At 51.2% G+C, this 24,737-nt stretch overlaps 10 protein-coding genes across 10 annotated transcripts; 3 read left to right on the forward strand and 7 right to left on the reverse strand.

Moving 5' to 3' along the window:
• Window positions 1-1,519: 1,519 nt before the first annotated feature.
• Window positions 1,520-3,698, forward strand: MYCFIDRAFT_150832 (glycoside hydrolase family 1 protein; the record flags this gene model as incomplete). Its single annotated transcript, XM_007925093.1, has 1 exon — window positions 1,520-3,698. Exon 1 carries the CDS (start codon window positions 1,797-1,799, stop codon window positions 3,696-3,698), a length of 1,902 nt encoding a protein of 633 aa, XP_007923284.1. The 5' UTR covers window positions 1,520-1,796.
• Window positions 3,699-4,436: 738 nt separating this feature from the next.
• MYCFIDRAFT_41214 (ABC transporter domain-containing protein) lies at window positions 4,437-5,335 on the reverse strand (the record flags this gene model as incomplete). Its single annotated transcript, XM_007924277.1, has 2 exons — window positions 4,437-5,158; window positions 5,209-5,335. 2 exons carry the CDS (start codon window positions 5,333-5,335, stop codon window positions 4,437-4,439), a joined length of 849 nt encoding a protein of 282 aa, XP_007922468.1.
• Window positions 5,336-5,534: 199 nt separating this feature from the next.
• Window positions 5,535-9,447, forward strand: MYCFIDRAFT_202265 (uncharacterized protein). Its single transcript, XM_007925094.1, has 3 exons — window positions 5,535-5,683; window positions 5,741-6,858; window positions 7,544-9,447. The coding sequence occupies exons 1-3, from the start codon at window positions 5,570-5,572 to the stop codon at window positions 7,611-7,613; spliced, it is 1,302 nt and encodes a 433-aa protein (XP_007923285.1). The 5' UTR covers window positions 5,535-5,569; the 3' UTR covers window positions 7,614-9,447.
• On the reverse strand, window positions 7,285-9,445 carry MYCFIDRAFT_181778 (uncharacterized protein). The gene has a single exon (XM_007925095.1). The coding sequence runs from the start codon at window positions 9,227-9,229 to the stop codon at window positions 8,081-8,083; it is 1,149 nt and encodes a 382-aa protein (XP_007923286.1). The 5' UTR covers window positions 9,230-9,445; the 3' UTR covers window positions 7,285-8,080.
• A 581-nt stretch (window positions 9,448-10,028) lies between the features above and the next one.
• MYCFIDRAFT_194016 (uncharacterized protein) lies at window positions 10,029-10,471 on the reverse strand (the record flags this gene model as incomplete). The annotated part of the gene is made up of 2 exons (XM_007925096.1): window positions 10,029-10,324; window positions 10,381-10,471. The coding sequence occupies 2 exons, from the start codon at window positions 10,469-10,471 to the stop codon at window positions 10,029-10,031; spliced, it is 387 nt and encodes a 128-aa protein (XP_007923287.1).
• Window positions 10,472-11,700: 1,229 nt separating this feature from the next.
• Window positions 11,701-13,883, reverse strand: MYCFIDRAFT_41272 (uncharacterized protein; the record flags this gene model as incomplete). Its single annotated transcript, XM_007924279.1, has 2 exons — window positions 11,701-11,803; window positions 11,869-13,883. The coding sequence occupies 2 exons, from the start codon at window positions 13,881-13,883 to the stop codon at window positions 11,701-11,703; spliced, it is 2,118 nt and encodes a 705-aa protein (XP_007922470.1).
• Window positions 13,884-15,133: 1,250 nt separating this feature from the next.
• MYCFIDRAFT_161434 (uncharacterized protein) lies at window positions 15,134-16,643 on the reverse strand (the record flags this gene model as incomplete). The annotated part of the gene is made up of 4 exons (XM_007925097.1): window positions 16,616-16,643; window positions 16,570-16,576; window positions 15,290-16,510; window positions 15,134-15,235 (listed from the first exon to the last, which is right to left on the reverse strand). Coding segments are annotated over exons 3-4 (1,323 nt in total), but the record flags the coding sequence as incomplete, so codon positions are not given.
• Window positions 16,644-17,371: 728 nt separating this feature from the next.
• On the reverse strand, window positions 17,372-21,517 carry MYCFIDRAFT_104391 (uncharacterized protein; the record flags this gene model as incomplete). The annotated part of the gene is made up of 3 exons (XM_007925098.1): window positions 17,372-19,801; window positions 19,862-21,034; window positions 21,080-21,517. Coding segments are annotated over 3 exons (4,041 nt in total), but the record flags the coding sequence as incomplete, so codon positions are not given.
• A 376-nt stretch (window positions 21,518-21,893) lies between these two features.
• On the forward strand, window positions 21,894-22,550 carry MYCFIDRAFT_88444 (uncharacterized protein). Its single transcript, XM_007925099.1, has 4 exons — window positions 21,894-21,976; window positions 22,031-22,102; window positions 22,160-22,213; window positions 22,264-22,550. The coding sequence occupies exons 1-4, from the start codon at window positions 21,909-21,911 to the stop codon at window positions 22,418-22,420; spliced, it is 351 nt and encodes a 116-aa protein (XP_007923290.1). The 5' UTR covers window positions 21,894-21,908; the 3' UTR covers window positions 22,421-22,550.
• A 515-nt stretch (window positions 22,551-23,065) lies between these two features.
• MYCFIDRAFT_131195 (uncharacterized protein) lies at window positions 23,066-23,732 on the reverse strand (the record flags this gene model as incomplete). Its single annotated transcript, XM_007925100.1, has 3 exons — window positions 23,066-23,094; window positions 23,162-23,343; window positions 23,401-23,732. 3 exons carry the CDS (start codon window positions 23,730-23,732, stop codon window positions 23,066-23,068), a joined length of 543 nt encoding a protein of 180 aa, XP_007923291.1.
• Window positions 23,733-24,737: the final 1,005 nt, after the last annotated feature.

The raw sequence follows: 24,737 nt of genomic DNA on the forward strand, positions 1-24,737 counted from the left end.
ACTAAATAGGTAGCAATAGCCTAGAGGCGGATCTACGTTAAGAAGAAGGACCTTATTATTAAGACCTTTAGTAACCTAGGTCTCACTCTTCCGACTAATAGCTTAGAAGACAACAAGATCTAGATTAAGGATCTACCTAACATTAAAATTGGTAACTATAGGCGTAAGAATATCGCTACGGTCGACGCGGAAGTCTTAGAGGTTACTTACGAGACTATATTCAACCCTCAAATACCCGACTAACTAATTAAAGAAGAGGAAGGTATAGAACTCGGTCCCCTAGACTACATACTAGCATTCTAGCTACTAGTAGAGCTTTAAGAACAGCTTAATAATATACACGTTAACCTTACCGCCGACAGTAATAACGAGGGCCGTATAAGGGACTAGTTTAAGTTAAATAAGGACGCAGAACATAAGTCGGACGTTAAAGACTAAAAGTGGCTTCTTTACGAGCTTGAAGCTAAGATTAGCTTCTATCGATTAGCTTCTATACTATACTACCCTTTGACTTTTATATCTTATAATGTTAGATAGGATTGTAGTATACATTTATACGAAGCGGCGCCGCTACTGTTTGTCTTATTTAGACTATTGTAGCATATAGAATGTATTAGTAAAGGTTTATAATAATCGTAGAGTAAAGCTTCGGTTAAAGTCGGCCGAGCTTCTTCCCCGCTAATTCTATAGAATTTCGAGAATCCGAGATTCTACTAGTTTACCGCCGGTTTCTTAACTATTACTTAACCGATTTACTTCGTTCTTTTTTTATATAAAAGCGCGTATAATAAAGAAAAATATAACAGATCGAGCGAGTAATTACGTAGTAATACTAGGTATTAGTGTAGAATCTAAGATTTTAGAAAGCCGCTAAGACCCCGTATACCTTAGGTACTAACAAAGCCCCCTATTATATATTCCATTACTTCTAAGACAACTAAACCACTAACAATAACCTCTATGCCTTAATCTTTATTATATGCTAATACATAGTAAGCATATCGCGTACGGCGGCCTTTAGCGACGCTAATTCCTCCTTAATCTAGGTTAATTCCGCCTATATTTACGCATTTCTATCGCGCTAAAGCGACGGCGGTAATAGAGTGTCGCGATAGGCGTAGAACGGCACTTCTAGACCCTCCCTTACTAATCTACGCTAGTATTCCTTACGAGCCTCTATTTGGTCTACCTCTAGCTACATTTACTAAGTAAACGGCCTCTACGGAGTCTTTAAACTCGAGGTTTCCGAGCCGGCCGGTAGCGACGACAATAGCTCGATTTTGATGCCTTTAGACGGCTTAGAAGGCGTATATTCAAACTAATAGTATTAGTAGGCTTCCGACACCTTACCGAGCCTTTACCTACGTCTATTCGCGCCGTATTATCCGCTATACTATATCGATTAGTCGACTATATAAGAGATAGAACAAGGCTAAGAACGACCCTAGTTTGAACACAGAAATAGCCTCCGGAGAGAGCCGTTTCCATAAAAACCACGCTTTCTACGGCCTCGAATATGCTATTATTAGGTGGGCTTCTTGACTACCCAAGACCTCGGATACATACACACCAAATTATTAGGTGGGCCTATCTGCAGGGGTGGGCTACGTTGCCGCCCTGGGCTTCTTCACCAGTTTCTACGGTAACGACGAGAGCACGTACCGACTTCGTACGGTGGAGGATCGCAGCATCTTCGGGCCTTTTGATGGAGCGTAATGCAGTGTGACAACGGCCAAGAAGACCGGTGCTAAAGCAGCGGAATGGGGATGTAAAGGTCAAATCAATCCCACCAGAGAATGGCTGATCATAGCAGGATCGTGACAATGAAGCGATGCGTACTGATAGCTGGTCTCAGCGAGGCACTCGCTCAGCAGGTCTATGTTCCAGTCCAGGGGCCCTCCAAGCTTCCATGCTCCGTGAACGACTCGTATGCCACGGCACTGCCTTCGTATACATTCCACGAGTTCAGCTTCACGCAGACCGAGACGGTTCGAACAGCGACTTCCGTCCCGGCACCAATAACGACCACCACATTTGCCCCTCCTTACGCGTCTCTCAGCAGCCTAGTGCCAGGGCTCAGTACTACTCGATGGGGCAATTGGGATCCAGATTCAAACGCCAGCGCAACAGATCTTGGTAGTCCATATGGCAATGCTTCGTGGAGTGCCTTCTGGAACACCTTCCCCACTGCGAATTTCTCACGCGGAATCTACTCCACGACAATAGAGCCTACCCCAGTTCCTTCTTCAGAACTCGTCCTTCCGCCGCCTGAGCCATTTGGACCACAGGAATGCTATCGATTCCCAGCCGATTTCCTGTTAGGAGTGGCGGCGTCTGCTGTTCAGATCGAAGGAGCAGTTGCAGATGAAGGCCGGGTTCCGGTTCACATTGACGCAGTTCCTGTGCTGACACCTGGAGCTGCGGACGATTACATCGCAAACGAGAATTACTACCTGTACAAGCAGGACATCGAGCGCATAGCTTCTATGGGAATAAAATACTATAGATTTTCCATTCCATGGGCAAGAATATTGCCTTTCGTTCTGCCTGACACTCCAGTCAACCAGCAAGGAATCGCTCATTACGAGGATCTCATCGACTTCGTACTTGAGAAAGGAATGCACCCTGCTATCGTGTTGCACCATACGGACACTCCTTTCCAGTTCTACTCAAATATATCCGAGGTCTCAATCCTTCCAGGGACTGGGGGCATCGGCTACACCGACTCAGGATACCAGAGGTCTTACCACAATATCTCCTTTGAGGATGCCTTCGTCAACTATGGCAAGATTGTGATGGCACACTTCGCAGACCGGGTGCCTATCTGGTGGACTTTCAATGAGCCTTTACTTGGTGCACGAAACGGCAAGTCCATTAATGCCGTCATCAAAGCGCATGCTCGTCTTTATCACTACTATCACGAGGAGATCAAAGGCACTGGCAAGGTATCTTTGACCTTTAACGACAATTTTGGGGTGCCGCGGAATCCTCAAGACGCTGCCGACGTTGATGCTGCGAATCACTTCAACTCATTTCAGCTGGCGACCTTTGCAAATCCCATTTTTCTTGGCAAAGATTACCCTTCTTCGTACACTTCCAGTGTCGCTGACTATGTTCCCTTGACTGAGGAAGACTTGGCGTATATCAACGGTACTGCAGATTTCTTCTCCATCCAGCCATACACAGCAACGGTGGTATCGCCTCCAGATGACACGATTGCTGCCTGTGCTGCAAACATTAGCCATCCACTTCGCCCATACTGCGTCAAACAGTATACGAATACGACGACGGGATGGAACATTGGCTATGGCTCACAATCATACGTCTACATCACGCCCACGTACTTTCGTACATATCTCAATTACCTCTGGAACACATTCCGACATCCTGTCGCTGTGACAGAGTTTGGCTTTCCAGTAGCCGGCGAGGCAAACTTGAGTCAAGACCATCAGGAATTTGATAGTCCAAGAAGCTGGTACTATGTATCGTACCTCAATGAGGGCTTGAAGGCAATATGGGAGGATGGCGTCGAATGGATAGGTGCATTTGCTTGGAGCTTTGCTGACAACTGGGAGTTCGGTGACTACGATGCACACTTCGGCATCCAGACTGTCAACCGTACAACACAGGTGAGGAGGTACAAGAAGAGCTTCTTTGACTTTGTCGACTTCGTGGAAAGCCGTAGACAGGCCGCATAGCCCCCACACCCATCGTGGGCTAAGTCTGCTAGGCATGAATGAATTCAAGACGCAGCCCTAGAAGCGCTACGACCACTTTCTTTTCCCCTCAGCTCTCAGGATCATACGGGATGTGATTCCGTCGCATCTCGTGGCCGCCTCCTCCAACCAAGCCACGAAAGACTTGCTCCCATGTCCATGCCATCCGCTGCAGGCACATGCGTCAATCATGGTTCACCCTTGAGGAGAATGCATGTCCGTGCAAGCCTCATCACGAAATCAATCTTATTGATCGTACCTGGCGATGATCTCGCCGATGAACGAGTTACGAGAGAGATACACATCTCGAATGCACGCATATGCAAATACCAGATTAGGACATTGTGATCAAGCGACCAATTAAATCCATCACAATACACACACCCTCTTGCAGGCTTTCTGGGAACGCTTTTCTAGCTTTTCGAGCTTGTCTTGCGCCCGAGTCACCACCGAGTCACCAGAAACGAGCAGTGTCGTTGGTTAGTCGGCCTGTCGAATGCTTGTAACGACTCACAATCTATCACTCGATTGATCAGTTTAAACTTTAGGAACCCTGTGTTCCCTCGGTTCTTGAAAGAGGGTGTATACCTTTCTGCATAACTCGTTCTACCGCCTCATGTTGAACGCCGCGCTAATACCGCCGTGGAGATCGCGAGCTCCCCGTCAAAGGTCTAGACTGCGGTGGAACGCAGTTCAGCCTTACTTACAAAACCGTCTGCCTCACTTCTCGGGCCTCTTCTCCTGTCCATACCCTCCTTTGTTTACCGTATGGTTGATGTAGGAAAGCCCCTCAGCACCACGTGCATTCCGCGGACCACGCTCCTCCAGATCCTCCTTCAACCACACCATCACCAGTTGGCCCAGGCGGCTATTCCCCTCCGCTCCACCATCGGTCTTGGGAATCTCAAATGAATCCAAAGGTCCCCATTTCTTGACCTTGCCCAATGCCATATGCACTAGATGAGTAGGCCACTCTGCCAAATTATCGAGAATGTGGGTAGCGTACACGATCGTGCAACTCCTCGTCTCAGTTTCCTTCTTCAGAAACTGCAAGAAGTTGTGTCGAGACAGAAGATCCAGATCCACAGTGATCTCATCGAGTAGCAAGACCGTCCATGGTCTCAGAAGTCCCATACAGAGCTGCACTCGTCTTCTCTCGCCATCTGATACGGCATGAAGATGCCACGAGAGATCTACATCCAGAATCTTGACGAGTTCGTCGCGACGCTGGGGATAATGGTCTCCGCCCACCGACTTGAGCAGTTCCGGAACAGCTATATCGCTTCTCACGATCGGGTTCAACACCCATTCCAGTCCGAGATAGGTCACGCCTTCCAGGCCTGTAGCAAATGGGTCGATTTCTGCTACGCTCACGGTTCCTGCTGGGGCCATGCGTTTCCCGGAGAGAAGGCGGAGCAGTGTGGTCTTGCCCGCACCATTTGCTCTGAGGATTTAGCACTCGCGGTAAGGATTTGACGAGAAGGTAGCTTACCGCCAATTAGCAGGCATCGGGCACCTGCTGGCAGGTCTAGGTTGACATTTTGGAGACCTTCGCTGCCATCTGGGAAGGCGTAGGAAAGGTTGCTGGTCTTGATGCTTGGGGGCTTTTGGTCTGGCATTTTCAGTTCTTCTAGTATAGGCTCAAGGCTTTCACTCTGCAACGAATCGTGAGAGATGTATTTCTAGTCGTGAGGTTGGGTGGTGTTCGAAATAAAACATCGAGTGCATGACGGCCACTCGATGTGTTAGCGCCGTCCGAAGCCGACTTTTCACCGCACCTTAGAACTACAATTCTAGCTTCCTAGCTTCCCTCCAAGCAACAGCTTCGCGTTCGCGACAACACCGAATATGCGATGCTCATTTTTCGGCTGGGCAGACTCCTGAGCACGAGGTCGAAAATGACGCGAATACCGCCGCGTAATCCGCTAATCGCCATTATCGGCGCAACGGGCACAGGAAAATCGCAAGTAGGTCGTGGCTCAAGGTAGGTGATTTCACAGTACGAATCTGATCACCGCAGGCAGTTGGCAGTTGAGATTGCAAAGCGCTACAATGGCGAAATCATCAATGGCGATGCGATGCAACTCTATGAGGGTCTCCCCATAATCACGAACAAGATCACGCTTCAAGAACAAGAAGGAATACCACACCACTTGCTGGGATGCATAGGATTGCAAGAGCAGACGTGGGTCGTGGGCACCTTCGTGCGCAAGGCCCTCGAAGTTATCGCGGAGATCAGGTCGCGAGGGAGACTACCTATTCTAGTTGGAGGGACACATTACTATACCCAGAGCTTGCTCTTCAAAGACCGTTTGGCTGAAAGCGATAAAGCGCAAGAGGAGCGCGAGTTCGTCGCGGACACGTCGGATAAGTGGCCAATGTTGAAGGAGTCAACGGAAGTCTTGCTGGAGAAGCTGAAGAAAATCGATCCTATCATGGCCGACAGGTGGCATCCAAATGATAGGCGGAAGATTCAGCGAAGTCTCGAAATCTACATGCAGACTGGGCAGAGAGCTTCGGACATTTACGCTGAACAGCGATCCGAGCAGGCTATGGAACGATCGGAGATGCGGTTTCCCACTTTGCTGTACTGGGTGCATGCTGAACAGCAGATTCTTCGAACTCGCCTCGATGCACGAGTCGACAAAATGCTGGCCCAGGGTCTCCTTGATGAAGTGGAGACCCTCGATACTGTCGCCAAGGGAGAGAGGGTCAAAGGCATGTCTATCGACAAAACCAAGGGCATATGGGTCAGCATCGGCTACAAGGAATTCATCGACTACGTGCACGCACGACGCAACGCAGAAGCGGATGCGCATGATTTGCTCAAGCTACATGCCGCGTGTCTTGAGCAAACGAAAGCAGCTACGCGGCAGTACTCGAAACGTCAAGTTCGATGGATCAGGATCAAATTGGTGAACGCGCTTGCGGATGTTCACGCGATCGAGAATCTGTATCTCCTAGATGGCTCAGACGTGAGCAGGTTTGAAGACACTGTGGTCCAGCCGGCCTTGGGTCTCACAGGTCAATTTTTGCGCGCCGAGGACATGCCTGCGCCTGCCTTGCTGTCTGCTGTTGCTGCCGAACAGCTTCAGCCGAAACGCGACGATCTGGCATCGAAGCCTGAGGAATGGGCAAAGCAGTATTGCTCGATATGCGATGTGACAAGTGTCACTCCGACTCAGTGGCAGCAACATGTTACCAGCAATGGTCATAAAAAGCGTGCCAGCAAGCAGCGACAGCGCAATCAGACCAAGTCGAGCAGCCCATGAATTTGCCGGCTCTGCAGACTAGCCTCATGAGCAGGCAGCTCTGCCATGCAACGCATCGTAGCCTGTCATCAACCACCAGCACCAATACCTGTCAGCGAAGGCCTGGACAAGAGCAGGAGTGGACTGCAATAGGTTGCTTACCGGACTTCTCGGATTGTTTCTGGCCCTGCTCCAGTTTATTGCGCTGTGACGTGCTCTCTGCTGATGCCAGGATGGACACCAGAGGCTCTGAGCAGAAGCCAGACTTCAGCGAAAGTTGGCTCTGCTCGCCCTGCATCGCCCGATGCAGTCTGGCGCAACAGCCGGACCATGTACCGTGGCACGGATAGTGACCGGAGAAATCTCAGTGGTTGAGTCATCGTCGAAAAATTGGTTGACGATTTCCAAGTGTGTTTCTGGTCCAACGATACGACTCTGGAGGCCGCGTTGTTCGGTGGTTGTTCTCATGGCTCTGGCTATCATACCCTAGATGATATGGTCCTTGTCACACTTGTTCGTGGCCTCGATGTATTGCGCTGTCAGGTCTTCAAGGTGCCTTGCTATAACGGCCTTCAGTCGCTCTTCTTATGCCGCCAATATGCTCCATTGCCCATGGATGCCCGCCGGAAAGAGCAAGAACGCATGAACACCATTCTCAGCTCTGTCTAGCTAGCTAGCTAGCTCAATGGATGCATTCAATAAAACAAAGGCTTCTAGACCTCACGACGTGATTACAATGGATGAGAAATCGAGTGAGAAATTGCAGGAAAAAATACAGACTTCTAAAACCATAAGGTATCAAGAAGTGCCTGTACTTGTTGGTGGAGTTCACTCTATCTTCGCATTTGTGCAAGAGTTTCTTTTTGGTCAAAAAATAGCGAGATGTGGGTGAATTTTCTTTTGGAAATAACCATCAGTTTCGAATTTTAGTATAGTTGATGCACTCATGCTCTTTTATGTACAAAGTGTCGATTTGACTCCTTCCCATGCTCTCTCGTGTCCCTTCATTTCTTTTTCCAAAGAGGAACGTCTGGGTATCTCATATGCAAAACTTCGGCAATGGTCGAAATATGTAAAATCACTCGCTCGCTCGCTCCGCGGTCATCAGCCTCATCACTTCGCCGAAGCATCTTTCGCATCTTTTGCTTCTCGCTGTCTCTTCATCCTCTCTTCTGCTGCTCGTGCGATGATCTCTCTTCTGCTGAGAGGCTCGGCAGAAGGGCCCGCAGTACTGCTCGAAGCCGATGCCCCGAGAACATACTCGCCACCTTCCCAGCCACCATGATCTGCTTCTTCGTCTTCACCGTCATCTTCGGGGTTAAAGAACTCTTCGCCACCGATTGAATGTCCACCGCGTCGCCAATCGTTCTTTTCGACTTCGGCTTCGATTTCACGACAGAGCTTCCAAAAGCGTTGATCGTGGTCGCCCCAGACATTGTGTGTCAGTTCGTGGCAGAGTGTCTTTCGAATGACCTTGTAGTCGCGATAGCCATCGTAGGCATCCGTTCGCAGTCGTAATTCGATAACCTCGCCACGATTGCGATTGAGACCGAGGGTTCGCGATTCATGAGTGGTGTGTTCAGCAGGATTCATCTCCGTCAATAGTCCGACCGAGAAGCCGTGATTGCGCATAGCTGCCTTTATGCCAGCATCGTCTGCCAATCGCTCCAGAAACCGCTGACTCTTCTCAGGATTCGGAAGGTAGTCAAGAGGCTTGATCATGTGAAAAGTATATCGCGCATCATCCTGGACCTTCTTCCAATCACGACTCCTGTTGGCCTTGACTTTGCGAGCGGCTTGTAGTGCTGCTTTTCTTCGGCCCATCCTCGCCTTGCGCTCTGCGATATCGCTTTCCAGCTCTTGCACCTCTGCCGTAGTCGCGCCCATCAGCACGATCTTCTTGTTCTTGATGGAAGAAATGAGGAGACCGGGATCCTTGAAAGGCGGCTTGAGCAGTCCTGTCTTGGGTGTGATGAGGAGCTTCTGATGAGCTGGTGGTATGCTTAGGTCTTCGGCAATCTGGTCTGAAAGATCTTGTATTGTCGCATCGTCGGCATAGACGGGGATAGAGGCCGGCTTGCCATGTAGCTGTACGGTGAGGCTGTATAGCGGCTCAGGTGTCACCTCGTCCTCGATCTCCGAAGCATTCTGACATTCGCTCAAATGCGACGCACTCGCACTCGTCGACGAAGACGCTGTATCGTCCACATCCTTTTGCGACTCTGTGGGAAAAGTGCAGGGCCGGATGTCGTCGCTCGACATGGTCCTTAAACACTTTCTGGCCTCCGGGCAGCGCATGCGTTTGTGTTTGGGTGGTGTAGTGAATGTTGACGTCGTTGATAGACGGGGGCAAGTCGATCGAGCGATGTGGCGAATGGTAAGAAGAGGCTTTATACCTGTCTGTTAGACTACTAGAAGATACATATGTATGTGCATGGCGAATTCGCAAAGAATAGCTTTGATAATAATGACAATTGCCGTGAGAGAGAGAGAGAGAGGATTCTAGATCGGAAGGCGCCTCCGTGGTCACTGAAACGCCGTTGATTACAAACCGACGTCAGTGGTCAGTGGCCTCGCGGCCTGATTATTAAACTTTCCTTCCCTTCCGTGCGAGTGTCACCACGGCTATCGTGATTGACAAACCTGCTTTATACACGCCGAGGCTATATATTCTATCGGAGTTCAGAAAGCATTGACGAGAAGCGAGTGAAGTTCCTCAATTTTTGCTCAACTATACCAGCTCCTCGAAGCAAGCAAACGCCAGCATAGACATCATAGACATCGCGAAATGGTATCTCAAACGTATCACAACCAACCACGTCTTATCCTCCATCCTTGCTTCCGACAAACCCGTTCATCATCTTTCAATCCCCACATTATTCAAATCCATCCTAAACACCCTCACGCATGTTCAGATTCGAATCAGCTTTGCCTCGATCGCTCCGATTCCTCGTCTTAAACACATGAAGAACAGCCATGGCAGTCGTCGCAGCAAACGTAGCCCTGCTCACACCCATTAGCTCCTCACCACCCACATCCCATCCCAAGCGCGCATTATAACTCACCAAGCAAAAGCCGCAAAGACACAAGCTGCCTTAGCCGCCGAACACACATGTCCGAAACACACTCGATCACTCAAAAACACCGCCAAGGCAATGAACCCGGCAAACCAAAATATCATCGTCACACTCTCAACCGCCAGAATCGCGAATTTGTGATGCGCGCCTGTTTCTGAGAAGCGCCATGGGACGACGATGAGGTATAAGAGGGCGAGGATTGTCCATACGGAGCAGAAGACGAGGTAGTTGATTTGTGAGGGCGAGGAGGAATGCCAGTAGCCGGACCACCAGTTTGCGACTGTGAACATCAGATCAGTAAGGAGCGGGTGGAAGTGAGAGTAACAATGAACCTACCGTATGCTGTGAGTCCGAGCACGATGATCGCAAACACTGCTTGTGCTACGCGGAGCCCGAGGACTACGAGTCTTGAATCGAAATCGCGCATCGTGTATGGTTGCGGGGGAAGTAGCAGATCGGTTATGTTCGAGCGAGCGTCGCAGGTATGCGTTCAAGTGTCTAATATAAGGTATCTACAAGCACGCACTCGTGATGAATGTGCGCGTGGCGTGGGAAGGTATGTATGGTATGGTATGAAGAAAGAGGCACACTCAGGAATGTGCTAAACACAGAAGCGTGAATAATGAGACACGACGCATCAAAACAAGGAACGATTCACGTATACTACATATCACATATCATCTTCGCACCTGGTCGAGACATGACGCGTGCGTGACCATCATGTCGTCCCGTCCCATTCATGTCTCTTGCAGTACGCGGAACAATGAAAGGACAAAACCGGTTGTGGCGCTGACGTCTGCACCTTGGCCGCAGCCGCCTGTGAAAACTGAGGTGGAGGTGGAGATCGTGTGTTTCATCATCAAACGCTTGGAGTTCTCCTGCCATTATTGATCCTCTGCGAATCGTTTAGACGGACATTTCAACTCTTCAGACGAGTCGTGAAGAAGACTTTTTCTGATGAATACCTTGACATCCGCCATAGCATTTCCCATCCGACTGGCGCAACAACAACCATCGCACAAAGAACTCCTCTTCAAAAGCGCCATGCCGTCATCCTTGACATGTACAGTACACTGCGCAGCACCACACCACACCCTGTATAGCTGAACGACCCCACGCCACGCGTTGCGTTGTGCGTGCCACCCTCGCTGGCGCAAGAACATGTTCTCGACAAGATTTCCTGCGAACATGATCTCAGCCATGCAAAGCGACGCGGCCTACATGCTCGGCTTTGGCATCCGTGGAGCGCCACGACTTGCTTGGTCTTGGTGACTTGGTCTTGGTCACATCGTTCACGGAGTCCCACGCCCGAGACCATACAATTGCTATGCATGCCTTCGACGAGCAATTCTTCGGGCAAAGATTGGCTACCATCTTAGGCAGCCAGCATGTTGGCCAGCAAGTAAGTGGACTTGCATGCTCGTATAATGCGGCCAGAGGAGAACGCGATGTACTCCTCCTCCTCCTCTCTAGGTACTGTCTCACAAGTAATAAATCTCCAAGTATATATACATCTATCTTTGCCTTTGCCTATCTGTACGGCGCATTCTTTCATACAAATTTGACTCTGTTCAATCCATACTTCGCACTTTTCAACAACACCACTACTATACATGGAACAAAAATCGGTCGAAGATCGACAGGCACCCAGAGAATTTATAGTCGTGCCTTGGGTTTGCTCTCAGCTTCGATCTCAGAATACATTTCGTCGATGGTCGAACGATACAGCTTCGCTGTTTGAGGACGTTTGAGTTTCAGACTGCGCGGGAAAAAATGTCAGCAAACAAACGTGTGCTTCGAACGTGCAGGATAAGAACAACTTACGTTGGAGTCAAAAGCTCATTGTCAATCGTGAACGGCTCGAGCATCAATCTCACAGCTCTGACGTGCTCATAGCTGTTGAATTTAGCTTTTTTACCCACGCGTTGAAGCTCTTTCAGCACAGCCTTTCGGACCTTCTTGTCCGCGGCCGCAGCCTCAACGGCCTTGAGATCCGTCGCATCGACATTCTTGCCGATGACCTTACCAACCCATGGAGCGAAGATGTCCGGCTGAACACCGAAGATCGCAACGAGGTTCGCTTGTGAGCTGTCGCCGTGAACGTAGCCTTGTGCCAGATATGGGAGGTTGCCGAGGTATACGTTCTCGATGCGCTCGGGGGAGATGTATTCTCCCTGCGCAAGCTTCAGGACGTTCTTTCTCCGATCAATGATCCTGAAGCGGCCCATTTCGTCGACTTCACAGATATCGCCCGTCTTGAACCAACCATCTTCAGTGAAGGCCTTCTGGGTCTCTTCTGGGTTCTTGAAATATTCTTTGAAGACGGTTGGTCCACGCACGAGCAGCTCACCACGAGGATTTGGTTTATCGGTCGATAAGTAATCCATGTCGGGAACATCCAGGAGGCAGAGCTCGGTCGTTGGTGTGACAGCACCGCAATTGCCGGCACTGAAGTCACCTTCCAGCTGCGCGAGAGCGATGGCGTACGTCTCAGTCAGACCATAACCTTGGTAAAAGTTGTTTGCGAAAACCACACGTAAGAATTGGTGCAGAGATGGATCGATGGGAGCTGAACCAGAGACCATCGTCCTCGCGCGATCAAGACCAAGAGCAGCCGAGACCTTTCTCGCCCAAATGCGGTCGTAAAGGAAATGCTGGTTTGTGGCCTTGCCTGGGGCCGCTTCCGTCAGATTCGCAAGCTTGGTGTTGACGATATGTCTGGACATGGCACCTCGAATTCCAGGAGCTTCGATAGTCTGGGTCTTGATCGCCCCTCCAAATCGGTTGTACAAACGTGGTACAGAGGTGAATGCAGTTGGTCGAACAAGCTTGAAGTCGTCCACAAGCTCCAGAATGTTTCCATGGAAATAGCCAATGGCGACACCCGCCCAAAGTGATGAGTGCTCGGTAACTCGCTGGAAAATATGCGCTAACGGGAGATAAGAGCAGATGGAGTCGTTGGTTTGTTGCTTGCAAATGCAAAGGGATGCTGATGCTGCAGATACAGCGTTCGCGTGGGTCAGAATGACACCTTTGGGATTTCCCGTCGTACCGGAAGTGTAGTTGATCGTGACAGTGTCCTCTGGTCGAGGTGGGTGGTATGGTCGTGGAGACTTGACACCAATTGCTTCCACCTCTTTAATCTCATGGATCTGAATGCCATGCTGCGCTGCCATGGTATTCAAAAGATCCTTCTTCGATGTACCTGGAAGCTCTCCCTCGATAGAAAGCGGGTCCAGGGAGATGATCAGCTTGAGAGACGGACATCTCGGAGCAAGCTTGATCAGAGTTGGAATATGGCTCACAGACGAGCATACAGCAGTCAGACCGGCATGGTTGATGATGTATTCGCAAGCATCCGGGCCCAGCGTGTCGTATAGCGAAACACTGAAAAGGCTCTGGGACATGCACGCAAGATCCGTGATCTGCCACTCAGGTCTATTTTGGCACCACAAACCCACACCATATTGTCTCCCTTGCTTGCCCACCTGCTCATGCAAAGCAACTAAACCCACACCAAAGTTCTTTCTCCGCTCTTGAATCTGCGCATAGTTCTCCCACACATAATTGCCCCAAGTCTTGGTGGCAGGATCGTAAGGTCGATGTCCTAAACACTTGTTTGTTGGGACGCGTTTTGCAGACTGTTCAAACATTTCATGCGCGGTCGTGATGGACGGGTCGAGGGAGTACATGATGCCATCTTTTTGTCTCCAATGTCTGTATACGGCGCTGCGGCCGTCTTGCTTGCTGCCTGGCACTGAAACCGAGTATGGAGCTCCTGGCGGAGGAGGAGGGATTTGTTTGGCAGCATTGTCGAGCGCCAGCAAGCTTGGAGCCATGTTTGCTGCGGCGGGACTGTGGTGTCTAGCTCCGGGCGGACAGCTGCAGGCAACGAGGATGCCGATGCCGAGTGCGGTGCCGTGCCACGGGAATGGTCAAGATTCCAGCTTTCGTAGGAGCTGTTGTGAGAAGTCGCACTTCAATGAACAATTGCGCAGATGGCCCGTATGCAGAGTATGGTGCTTCTCTGCGGAGAAGAGAGAGTGTCAGCCATAGCCAAGATAGCTAGCATCGGCGTCACCGACGATGCTTGTTGGAGGAGCGGACGTACGTACATTATTGTGGAGAAATATGTTGTCGTTCTAGGATGCCTGCGGCTCAAAGCACTTGCCAACAGGAGTGCAACAGAAGTTTGATAGGAAGAACAGGAGTGCAACGGAAGTTTGATAGGAAGAATAGGGAGGGAAGAGGAGAGATGTGGGAAAGAGCATCACTTGATCTCTTGTGACGGTGACGATACCTCCTCGCTCCTGCTCTTGGCTTGGCTTTGGTTGCTTCTCACGATGCATTTCGCCTCGGTACCTTGCGAAAGCCTCACGGTCCTCACCCAAAGCAGTAGTCCCACCGACCCGCGCACCTAATCATTATTCCCATATTCGATCGCACGTGTTAGTAGAACAGTGGCTGGGTGGCCAACCACGGCCCCTGTCTTTACGACGACTGAGGAGCATTCTTTTTTGTCTCTCCTCTCCTCCTCTGTGTGCACTCCCATTCTACAAGTCTCATTAAACGTTCAAAGACTGCTTTATTGAGTGCGAAAGGAGTGCATGAACGAGAAAAGTCACGGCGTCCTGCCGCTTTGTATTCTAGGGTCGAGAACCCTGGCTAGTTCCATCATGTGGAGAGCGTAGGCAAATCATTCTTTTTCACTGCTGCTACTACAGAACGGCAGATCGATGGTCCTTTGCATCGACAGTAGTGTCTTGCGACGGGCAGGCACCATCTTGTCGGCATTGCGACTTCGTGTTGTTGGTGCAAGATCTGATCGAATGTTGCACTTGCACCTTCTTTAGCCACACCGATTGTCTCACAGGGAATCAGCCCTGCGCACTCAAAAGCTTCATCTTCGGCTCCGAGCGGAGAGGATGGTCGATGAAAGAACGGCAGAAGAATGTGCTCTCAATGCATGCAATTCGTTCTAATTTTGGGGTATCAACGTTGCTGACCTTGACCTGATGGCAGTCATTAATAACTACTAGACGACGATCTTCGTGGGGGCATTCGCATCACCCGTCACTGCTGCGTCTCCGCCCTTCTCTTCTGGCTTTGTCGCGGCATTCGCGAAGGACTGCGTGAAGTCGGCAATGATGTCGTCGATGTGCTCGGTTCCGACTGAGATACGGATGAGATCCTGCAGTGCATGTTAGCGCTGAACCCTGACCTGAATAATATCGAACAACCTGACCTCAGTCACACCGCTGCTAATCTTCTCGTCGTCACTGAGCTGCTCGTGGGTCGTAGTCCATGGGTGAATGGCAAGAGTCTTGGAGTCTCCAACGTTTGCCAGATTGGAGATCAGCTTGAAGCCATCGACGACTTGGCTACCAGCAACGCCACCGCCCTTGACGCCGAAAGACAGAACACCGCCGAAGCCTCTTGGAAGATACTTCTTAGCAAGCTGATGGCTCTTGTGGCTCTCGAGCCCTGGATAGCTGACCCACGCAACGTTCTCGTTGCTCTCCAGCCATTTGGCAAGCTTGAGCGCATTCTCCGCATGCCTCTCTGCACGCAAGCTGAGAGTCTCGATACCAAGGAGGAGTTGCTGAGCAGCGAATGGATTCAATGACGAGCCAAGATCACGGAGAATCTCGACTCGAAGGCGGATGATGAAAGTGATTGGACCAAATGTATCCCAGAACCTGAGTCCGTGGTATCCATCAGAAGGCTCGCTCATCTGTGGGAAGCGCTTTCGTGCCTGTGGAGTACCCCAATCAAACTTGCCTGCGTCAACCACCACGCCACCAATTGTGGTTCCGTGGCCGCCAATCCACTTGGTCGCGCTGTGAACAACAATGTCTGCACCATGGTCGATTGGACGAATGAAGTAGCCACCAGCACCAAATGTGTTGTCTACTACGACGGGAATGCCTGCGTCATGTGCGACCTTGACAATTTCTTCCAAGTCTGGGATGTTGTATTTTGGGTTGCCAATGGATTCCACATAGATGGCCTTCGTCTTGTCATCGATGAGCTCTTTGAAGCCAGCTGGATCGTCTCCGTTGACGAACTTGGTGTGAATCCCGAGCCTTGGCATGAAGACCTTGAACTGGTTATAGGTGCCTCCGTAGAGGTTGGAGGTGGAGATGATGTTGTCTCCGGCGTGTGCAAGGGCGGCAATAGTCATGAACTGAGCGGCTTGGCCAGAAGATGCAGCAAGAGCAGCCACGCCGCCTTCGAGAGCAGCAATGCGCTTTTCGAAAACATCGACCGTTGGATTCATGATGCGCGAGTAGATGTTGCCAAACTCTTTCAGGCCGAAAAGCCTGGCTCCGTGTGCCGAGTCATTGAAGGTGTATGAAGTGGTTGCATAGATTGGTACGGCTCGTGATTTCGTGGTTGGATCTGGATCTTGGCCAGCATGGAGCTGGAGAGTCTCGAATTTCGGTGCGAGGTCCTGGCCTGCCATCTACGCGCGAATGTTAGCAAGCTCACCGGGTCATGGTCACTACTGTGCAGGCTGCTCACTTTGCCAATGTGTTCTGAGAGCTGTTGCAGACGAGATTTTGCTCGCATGTGCTGTCAAAGGGTTGGGCTGCTTCAACTTCTTTTCCCGCAGCGTATGGATAGCAGCAGTTGCGGAATTGAGGTTGCCAGACGGTGGACTGCTGTATGGTGGAAACAGTTTAATGGCTACAATATTTCGTGATCGACCCCGCCTCGGACGCGAATTGAAAAGTGCAAGCTCGAACGGCTTCACGCGTCAGCCAATCCAAGCCTGTGAGCCTGGCTAGTCCTAAGCACGCCATTGCTATCCTTCGCAGAAGACAAAGGCAGACAGCGCACGACGACCGACTCTCTCCCCAATTGACGCTGTGCCCGACGCATTCCGTCAGGCCGCCCTGTTCTGACGACTTCGACTTTCTTTTTGCGCTCGCGAGACCGAGCGAACGCATTGAGACGCACGTCCTTGCCTTGAGCTGTACGAGGAACGGCATGCATTGGGCTATCTCTTACTAAGCTCGGAGACCTGACTCCGCCCACCTGTCCTGTCAATGCTCGCTGAATCATCCATCGGTCACTTCCTTTCTGGAATCATACCCGTTTGTATCGTCTTCACTGCTCACTGCGCGCCCTTCGACGTTGCCGTGCCTGGCCTTGACGACGGCAACTGGCTCCCTGCTGACCATGACTCCATGATATGCACTCTTGCACTCCTGGCATCGCGAACCACCCGAACAACTTTTCCAGCAGTCTCGCAGTGACTCTCGCAAGATGGTCCTGCACACTCGGCCGTATGCCCAGCAAACTCCAAGTCTGTCGACTCCTGCTGTACTTCAATTATTGGCAGCGGCTGAAGTCCCGGCCTCAGTGGCACCAGTAGCACGTCGAATGTGTAGTCCGAACCATCTCCTGGAACCAAGTGACAACGGCGCTGCCCTCCAACCAACCAAGTGTCCGCCTCCGTCCCGACATCGATGACAAAACCCGACGGACATTCGACTTCTCCTTCCATCTTGAAGGTGGGCACACTCGGAAAGACGCTTTTGGCACTCCAATCGCCGGTTTGCTTCACTCTCACACATGCCTTGACCGCACTTCCAAGCGTCAAGATACGCGGATCGTGGACGCGTGACAGAGGAGGCTCTGCAAGGTCGAGTGCGGTGCTAAACACCATGTCGACGTTCGGCACGTCAACTGAGATGGTGATCCGCTGTGCCACGGTGCCATCGGCATCAGCAAGGGAGAGTATTGTATGGTTCGCATGCCATTGCCTCAACCAATCCTCCAAAGGTTGCCGAACCTTGGTAGACAACGTTGCAATGACCTCGTTCCAGCCGATTGCGTCAAAATCAGGTATCTTTGCTTCTCCCATGAGTGCAGCCATCTCAAGATCCGCAGCGTGGACGCATCGTCGCGCACGCTCGAGCAAGAGTGGCACCAAAAGGCGATGTGTGCCCGAGAACTGACTTTGCTGAAGATCTTTCACGAATGACTGCCGCAAGCAACTCAGGCATAGCTCGTCGAGCGGAAGATAACGTACGCCAAGTGCTAGCGCAGCGTCTCGCTTCAGAACCTCTTTGTCCTCGGATGTAGCGCGCGTGATCTTGTAAACTAGATCCATCGGTTGCGACTGAAACACTGGAAGTGGCAAAGGGAGCGCTGGTGGCGCTTCGACCGCGTATAATGGAGACGCATCTAGTTGGGCGTCCAGCACAATGAATGGCGTTTGACCAGTTGTACGGACAGTGAAACTCGAGAACAGCGTGTCCAGCTGGAAGATGTCGTTGACATCAACATCGAGAGGTAGCTCATTGGGCAGTTTCCCGGATTGCAGGAAGGTGAAGGTCCCATCACTCGTTGTGTATTCAACCTCAAGCCGTACCATGATATCCTTGACAGGATGCTCAGTCGTATAAGGTACGGTGATCGTCCCTTGCTGACCAGCAGGCAATGCCGCAAGCCCAATCATCCCAGGCTTGTTCTCTCCTGCTTGAATGGCAATTCCGTCGGCTTTTGCGTCAGCAAGATGTAAGCGAAGCCCCGCAGAGGCAGGCTTGAGTCGAATCGAGATGCTGTTAATCTCGTTCTGTCCTGCGCTTAGTACAACCTCAAAGTGGCGCGCTTTTTCGATGTGGATATCGCTGGATCTTCTCATCTGCGCATCAAATGCATGTTCTCTTGGATAGAGAAACACGAAAGGCGGTGCCTTAGACGAGTCCCTTATGGTAGTCGTGGGCGCGATGACAGTGATGCCAAGTGGAGTAGGGTCAGGCTTCGCTCGCACTTCTTCGACGAAACGTATTTTTTTGGCTCGAAGCACGATCGTGTCGATGAGGTAGGCACCATACGAAACCGTGCTCCCCCGAAGCTCAAGTTGGTTCATTCCAGGCGTTAGCATAACGGGTGCAGAATTCGAGAGCCACACTTCTTGCGCTGAGTCGCTTACGCTGACCAGACGCACTTTTGCTTCATCGAATTCCATGCCATCGTCGAGGAGCTGTCGCAGATCCAGGAAGAGACTGAATGCGTCACAGCTCTCGGAATGCTTGATTTCACGATCCAGCTTGACGTCGCTGAAGAATTTCTTCAGTGGCTGCGTCACATCTTCTTGGAGCTCTTCGGAAGTATCAACAGCTTCAACGAACATCCCAGCAGTCTCTATCCCTTCATCTCTAGAAGTGCTGATCGCGCGTGGGTGCTTTCGTGGCAACCGGTGCTCTTTGCATTTAGCGCAGACTTTCGCTAGCAAGGCGAGCACCGTTTGAACAAATTCGTCTTTGCGAAGAAGTCGCTTCAAGCAGTACGAATATGTGCTCAGAGTTACAAGCTCCATCGAATTCCAGCTCTCCTCAGTATAGGGCGATAGTATGCTTTCAAAGTACGTGGCCGCAGTAAGATAGTCATCCTGTTGGCATTTGAGCACAGCGAGGTCTCCAAGTAGCACCCTCGCGGAATTACCCTGCGTTGCTGTGAAATAGTGCTTGATAGCTAATTCGGTCAAGCCCTCATATTCGGCTTCGAAAGTGGTTTTGGACTCCAGCGGCTTGATCAATGTCGGGCCTAAGGCCTGGTTTGTGCGCGCCTGCTTCTCGAGATCTGGATTTTCTTGAACGGTGTCATCGAGGCCAACCTCCTTCGTCGTGTCCTGCTTGGCGTGTTTGGCAAAAGCCCATCCTGCATACCAACCCCGTCTGCAAGCTAGCTGCTCTAGTACTTTGCGCCGCATCAAAATCAGTTCAGCACGATAAGTCGCAAGCTCAGCTTGGCCTGGCAGACCGCCGACCCTGGCGGAGTCACTATGTCCGTCACTGCTCACAGAAGCGGTATCGTCAAGGGCAAGACTTCTAGTCGGCGGACGCATCAGTGCTGCGGCTGCTTTCGAGTCTGGGAGACTGGAAGTCCGCTGAGGGTGGGTGTTAGCACCCAGTCCCATGCTGAGCGCAGGACGCTTGAGGTTCCCATTTGGTAATTGAGATGGACTCTGGATTCCGGACTTCGTCAGATCCATCAGCGCAGGTACTGCCGTGTCAGCAAGTATCTGACTGGCGACAGTCCATGTCCATGAGCCTACAAGGCTCTCGATCTCGAGTGTTTTGGCTTCACCATCTTCGTCCCGCAGGCCCTGAATCAGGTCCTCTCGAAGTGTTCTCGCGGCATTATGGAGAAAGCTTGAAGCCCGCCAGCACAGCTCAGAAGTAAGAACCAAATCTTCGCCGCCTTCGCGTGGTGCACCTAGAGCCGCGCGAGCGGACTGGGCATTCGCTAATCGCAGGATCAATGTCTTTTGTCGCACAAAGATATAGCACAAGAAGTCGAATACTGAGATGTTACTCCTCACAATCTCCTCGCGATAATCTTTATCGAATAGCACTGCTGCAGAAGCAGATTCGTCACTCGCGACGTTGTGATTTCCATTTGTAGTTGTGTGTGATGGGCCTCGTATCCGTTGCTTGATATCATCAGTGTATGCTGCAAAACTGGTTGCTGTCCCTTCTGCTTGTCCCGCTGCCATGTCTCTAAGGATAGTCTCTAAGCCGAGTGCAAGCTCGTCATATATAGCCAGAGCATCTTCGACCAAGCCAATGCTCTCCAGCGCTTTGGCCAGGCCTTCTTTGTGGACGAAGAAAGTACAAAAGTTCCAGCCAGGCAATGATCTCCGGGATTCTTGCTCTGCAATGTCGGCTTCATATTGGCGCACTCGTTTATCGAACGACCCAAGGAGAAGCGCTTTCAGCTTGGAGATCAGGTCACTCCATGCGTTCTCCCGTTCCTGGGGCGTTTCTTCAAGGGTCTGCGCGACGGCAGGCGTAGGTAGCAGGTCTCCCGGTGCCTCTTTCTTTGGTATTCGAAGCTGTGCTACTCGATCGAAGCTGGATTTCGAAGACTCGTTGAAGTCTGCACGCAGTCTGTCGAAGACTGTGCGCGTACTCTTTCCAATGAGCTTGTTGCCACCTTTACGTTCTTTTAGATCGTCAGGATCTTTGCTGCTCTCACGCCACCTTGGCTCGCTGGCGGCGATAGTATCTGGAATGACCACATGGAGAATCAACCACTCGCATGCATCGTGGTTCTGCTTGCCCTCTGGCTGGGCATTTTCTCGAATCCATTCCCGGATCTTCTTGCGATCGCTGTCTTTGTAGGCCTCTTTATCATCGCATCGTAGAACATAAACTTTCAAGAAGGGAGTCGTTCTGAAGCCAGGAATCTGGTGTCTGCGCTTCCTGGCTGCATTTGTGGCACCGCTTCGAACGATATCGAGGCTGGTCTGAGGATCTTCGGAATCGGTGCGCGACACAGGCGGGCGAAGGTGATTCTGCGTGTACTTGTCGGGCACAAAGTCTACATGCAGCGATCTGATTTGGCGCAACGGTCGGGGCGGTGACTGCCAGTTCAAGTTGCGCAGAGGCAAACGCGCCGTGATATCGCGCGAGACAAGGGGGAATACTCCAGAAGGGTCATGATACTCGACTGTGTGCGATGCTCAGTTTTGCGCTTTGTGGTACAGCTTCCCATTCGCATGCTGGGAGCTGGGAGCCTGGCATAGGCCGCATATCATATGCACGTACCGGTGACTTTCGAGGAGCTGTTGGACGTATGTTCCATGTCCTCGCCGCCAGCACCTGTCCGGAACCATCTCGTATGTCGCGAGCAGGCTAGGATGGCTTTTTCAGCGAGGCTTAATTATGTGTAAGAAGCATGCGCAATCGCAGCCACGGCTTCACGCGAGGCTCTAGCCTCTAGGCGATAGAATACCCTTGCAAACAACGTTGGCGTTGTGATTGGCTGGATATTGCCCTTCTCCGTCACCTCCATCGACTTCCGATCCTCTGCACTTTTGCCATTGACACCACGCATCGCACACCATGAGGGCCACTTGGAGATTAAGAAACACTATCCCCTCCCTTGAGGGCGGTGCTGGTCTTTGGAGGAGGTATGCGCGCACACTCGCCGCGCAGGCAGCAGGCAAATGCTGACGGTGTCGTAGCGGCGCCCCAGGAACCCACCCGTGGCGTAAACCCGTCAAGTACGACACCTTCAAGTCGCAATATGGACCTCAGTAAGATTGCCAACACTGATCCGGAGAGTGTACGTTTTGTATTAACGCTTTGCGCAGGTACAAGATCGCGAAACACATCTACGGCGTAGATGCCAGGAAGGCCATGTATCTGTACGTTCCCAATGCCTCCACACTGCCGACACATTCTAATGCTTTCTCAGCGGCTCTGTCGCTGGTGCTCTCGGCCTTGCTGCAGGCGTTGGCGCCATTTTCTTCCTCGATTCCGTGCCAAAGGTCAAGCACGACATCCTCTCCAAACTCCCTTTCATCGGCGGCTACTTCGTGACCGAGATTCCACCCGAGGACAACCCATTCTAGATGCGAGTACGATGTGTGGGTTTCAAGCGATCATAGATGGGATGGGCACGAATTGTAGATAAGAGCGAGGTACCTGCACTCTAAAAAGCAAAGATATCCACACACAGGAGAGTTTTCTTTTGTGCACCGACATGCTTGCAAGAACACCGTCACGCGGATGTCGTACCGGGTACCATCCTCGTGCCCAAGCGACGATGCGCATACAGATTGTGCCAGGGAACATGTAAAGCGAAAGACATAAGACTTACCTTGTGCGAGTGTTCGCATTTAAAGCCGGGACACTGCTAAACGGCGTATAGATCGACGCTCAAACCCTTCGACGCAAAATGGGGATATAAACGTGCTTCTATTGAACGATCTGCTGGAGACACGCACTCCGAATCCATGTTGAGTGACTCTAGGTGTCTTTTAGTATCTCTGAGGACCTTTCGGCAACTCTCAGCGAACATCAGCCATTCTAAGCAGCAACGGACATTTCATCCTCAGCGAAGTTCAACGACTCTGTACATGTCACCAAACCGGCAATTCTGCAGCGGCTCCCAGAATTCCGATAGCCATCGTCATTTCTCACGAAGCCTGGCCATCGCTCCAGTCAAGCGTCCTCAACCAAAGACCGAGGCAGCATGCAAAACTCCCGCACTGGTCTCACACGACCCGATAGGCATCATATATCACTGGCAGAAGGTTTCAAATCAGCCCGGAGACCTCGAAACAAACCCCCAGACCTGACTGACTACTCACCTTCCTTCCCCCTCCTCGCCCCAGAAGCAATCCACATCCCCGTATTCAACTTCTCCGCATACCTACTATCCCCAGTCTCCAACCTCACATGAAGTCTAAAACTATACTCCTTCGCATCAACCGCATCCGCCAATTCCGGATCAAACAACCTCTCCAACACACCCTTCGGCCCCGTCCTCCACCTAACATCAAAGATAAGTAATGATATCTCATCCATCGGGGTAGTACTCCTTCCTTACCCCGTCGTTTTCACAGCAATATACGCCGGAATCTCATCATTCGTCTTGAGCAAATAATTCGTCTCTACGTAGGTGTACAGACTTTCCGGATTCACGATCTGAGAATCTTGACCTCCAGCTTCCACGCTTCCTGAACCCCATGATGCGGACCAAGTACCACCATGAAACGAGATCCAGTTCCTTGCACCCCAGGGGCCGGAGTCTCCTAATGAGATTTTGGGGTTCAAAGATACAGACATTCGAAAGTCGAGATTTAAGTTGGGGATGGGGAGGTCAAGGCTTGATGCTGCGGTGGTGGGTGGGAAAGATGCTTTCAATTTTTGCTGGTCCATGATGAGATGTTTTGCTGTAGAGCAAGGGGAATATCGGTTGTGGGTGCTGAAAGACTGTGCCATTGATACATACTTCAATTCTTTGAGAATCCGGTTCAATGATGTGACGTCGGCAACCAACGGCTTTCCAGTACGGCATGTGGAAGGAGGTTGGGAGGGTCGGATCGGCTCGTCTTTCGGCGCTGAAATGCTGCTTATTTGATGTAACCTCAATGCTATATCTATAGCTAATCCTTCCCGAGCCTACCGCTTCTTATCACGAGCCTTAGAAAACTGCGCAATAGCCTGTTGAATAGTCACGACTCCAAGATGCTGATACTTGGAGGTCCAGCCAGCCGTGTCTACGCTTGAATGCTCAACAACTTCGCCTTCCTCAGTGCCAACTTTCGGCTCATAGCAGACCGTAAACTTCCTGTATCTCGTCGCATTCAATGCTGACCACCCAGCAAACCAATCCACCATGAAATTAGTCGCTGTCCTTGGATCCTTCTCCCATATGCCCTGAAAACTCGGAAGCAGATCCGGGTTGACGGAAATCAGGTTGGATTCTGATGACGGATTGCCCGAGCCAGCTTGGTCTTCGGCCGAAGGAGGACACAGAGTACAGACTGCTTTGTAGAGCTCATTGTAGCGGGCATCTGACGTCTGCCACGCGATAGCCCTCAAAAAGGATTTGAGTCCCGGTCTAGCAGCGATTTTCGAGAACTCGCCGCCTTCCGGCTTGCGCCTATGCGCATTGTTGTAAGCGTCGATGATCTCCGTTGCCTTTTCTGGATGACATACGAGAATGTCGTCTGTGATGAACAGAACACTGCCGAGCGGGAACAACCGAGTCCAGCTGCGATCGAGGGAGTCCAGTTCGGCGCGAGGCATAATTTGATCATGCCCAACCGAGAAAATTGTAGCGCTGTTGGACGCTAGAAAGTGGTGGAGATCGGGCACTCGCCACACTGGCACGCTTGCATGCAGAAACACCGCCAGCTTCTGGTTCTTCTTTTTGAAGTA

Source organism: Pseudocercospora fijiensis (assembly GCF_000340215.1).
Source record: "Pseudocercospora fijiensis CIRAD86 unplaced genomic scaffold MYCFIscaffold_2, whole genome shotgun sequence".
Taxonomy (NCBI): Eukaryota; Fungi; Ascomycota; class Dothideomycetes; order Mycosphaerellales; family Mycosphaerellaceae; genus Pseudocercospora; species Pseudocercospora fijiensis.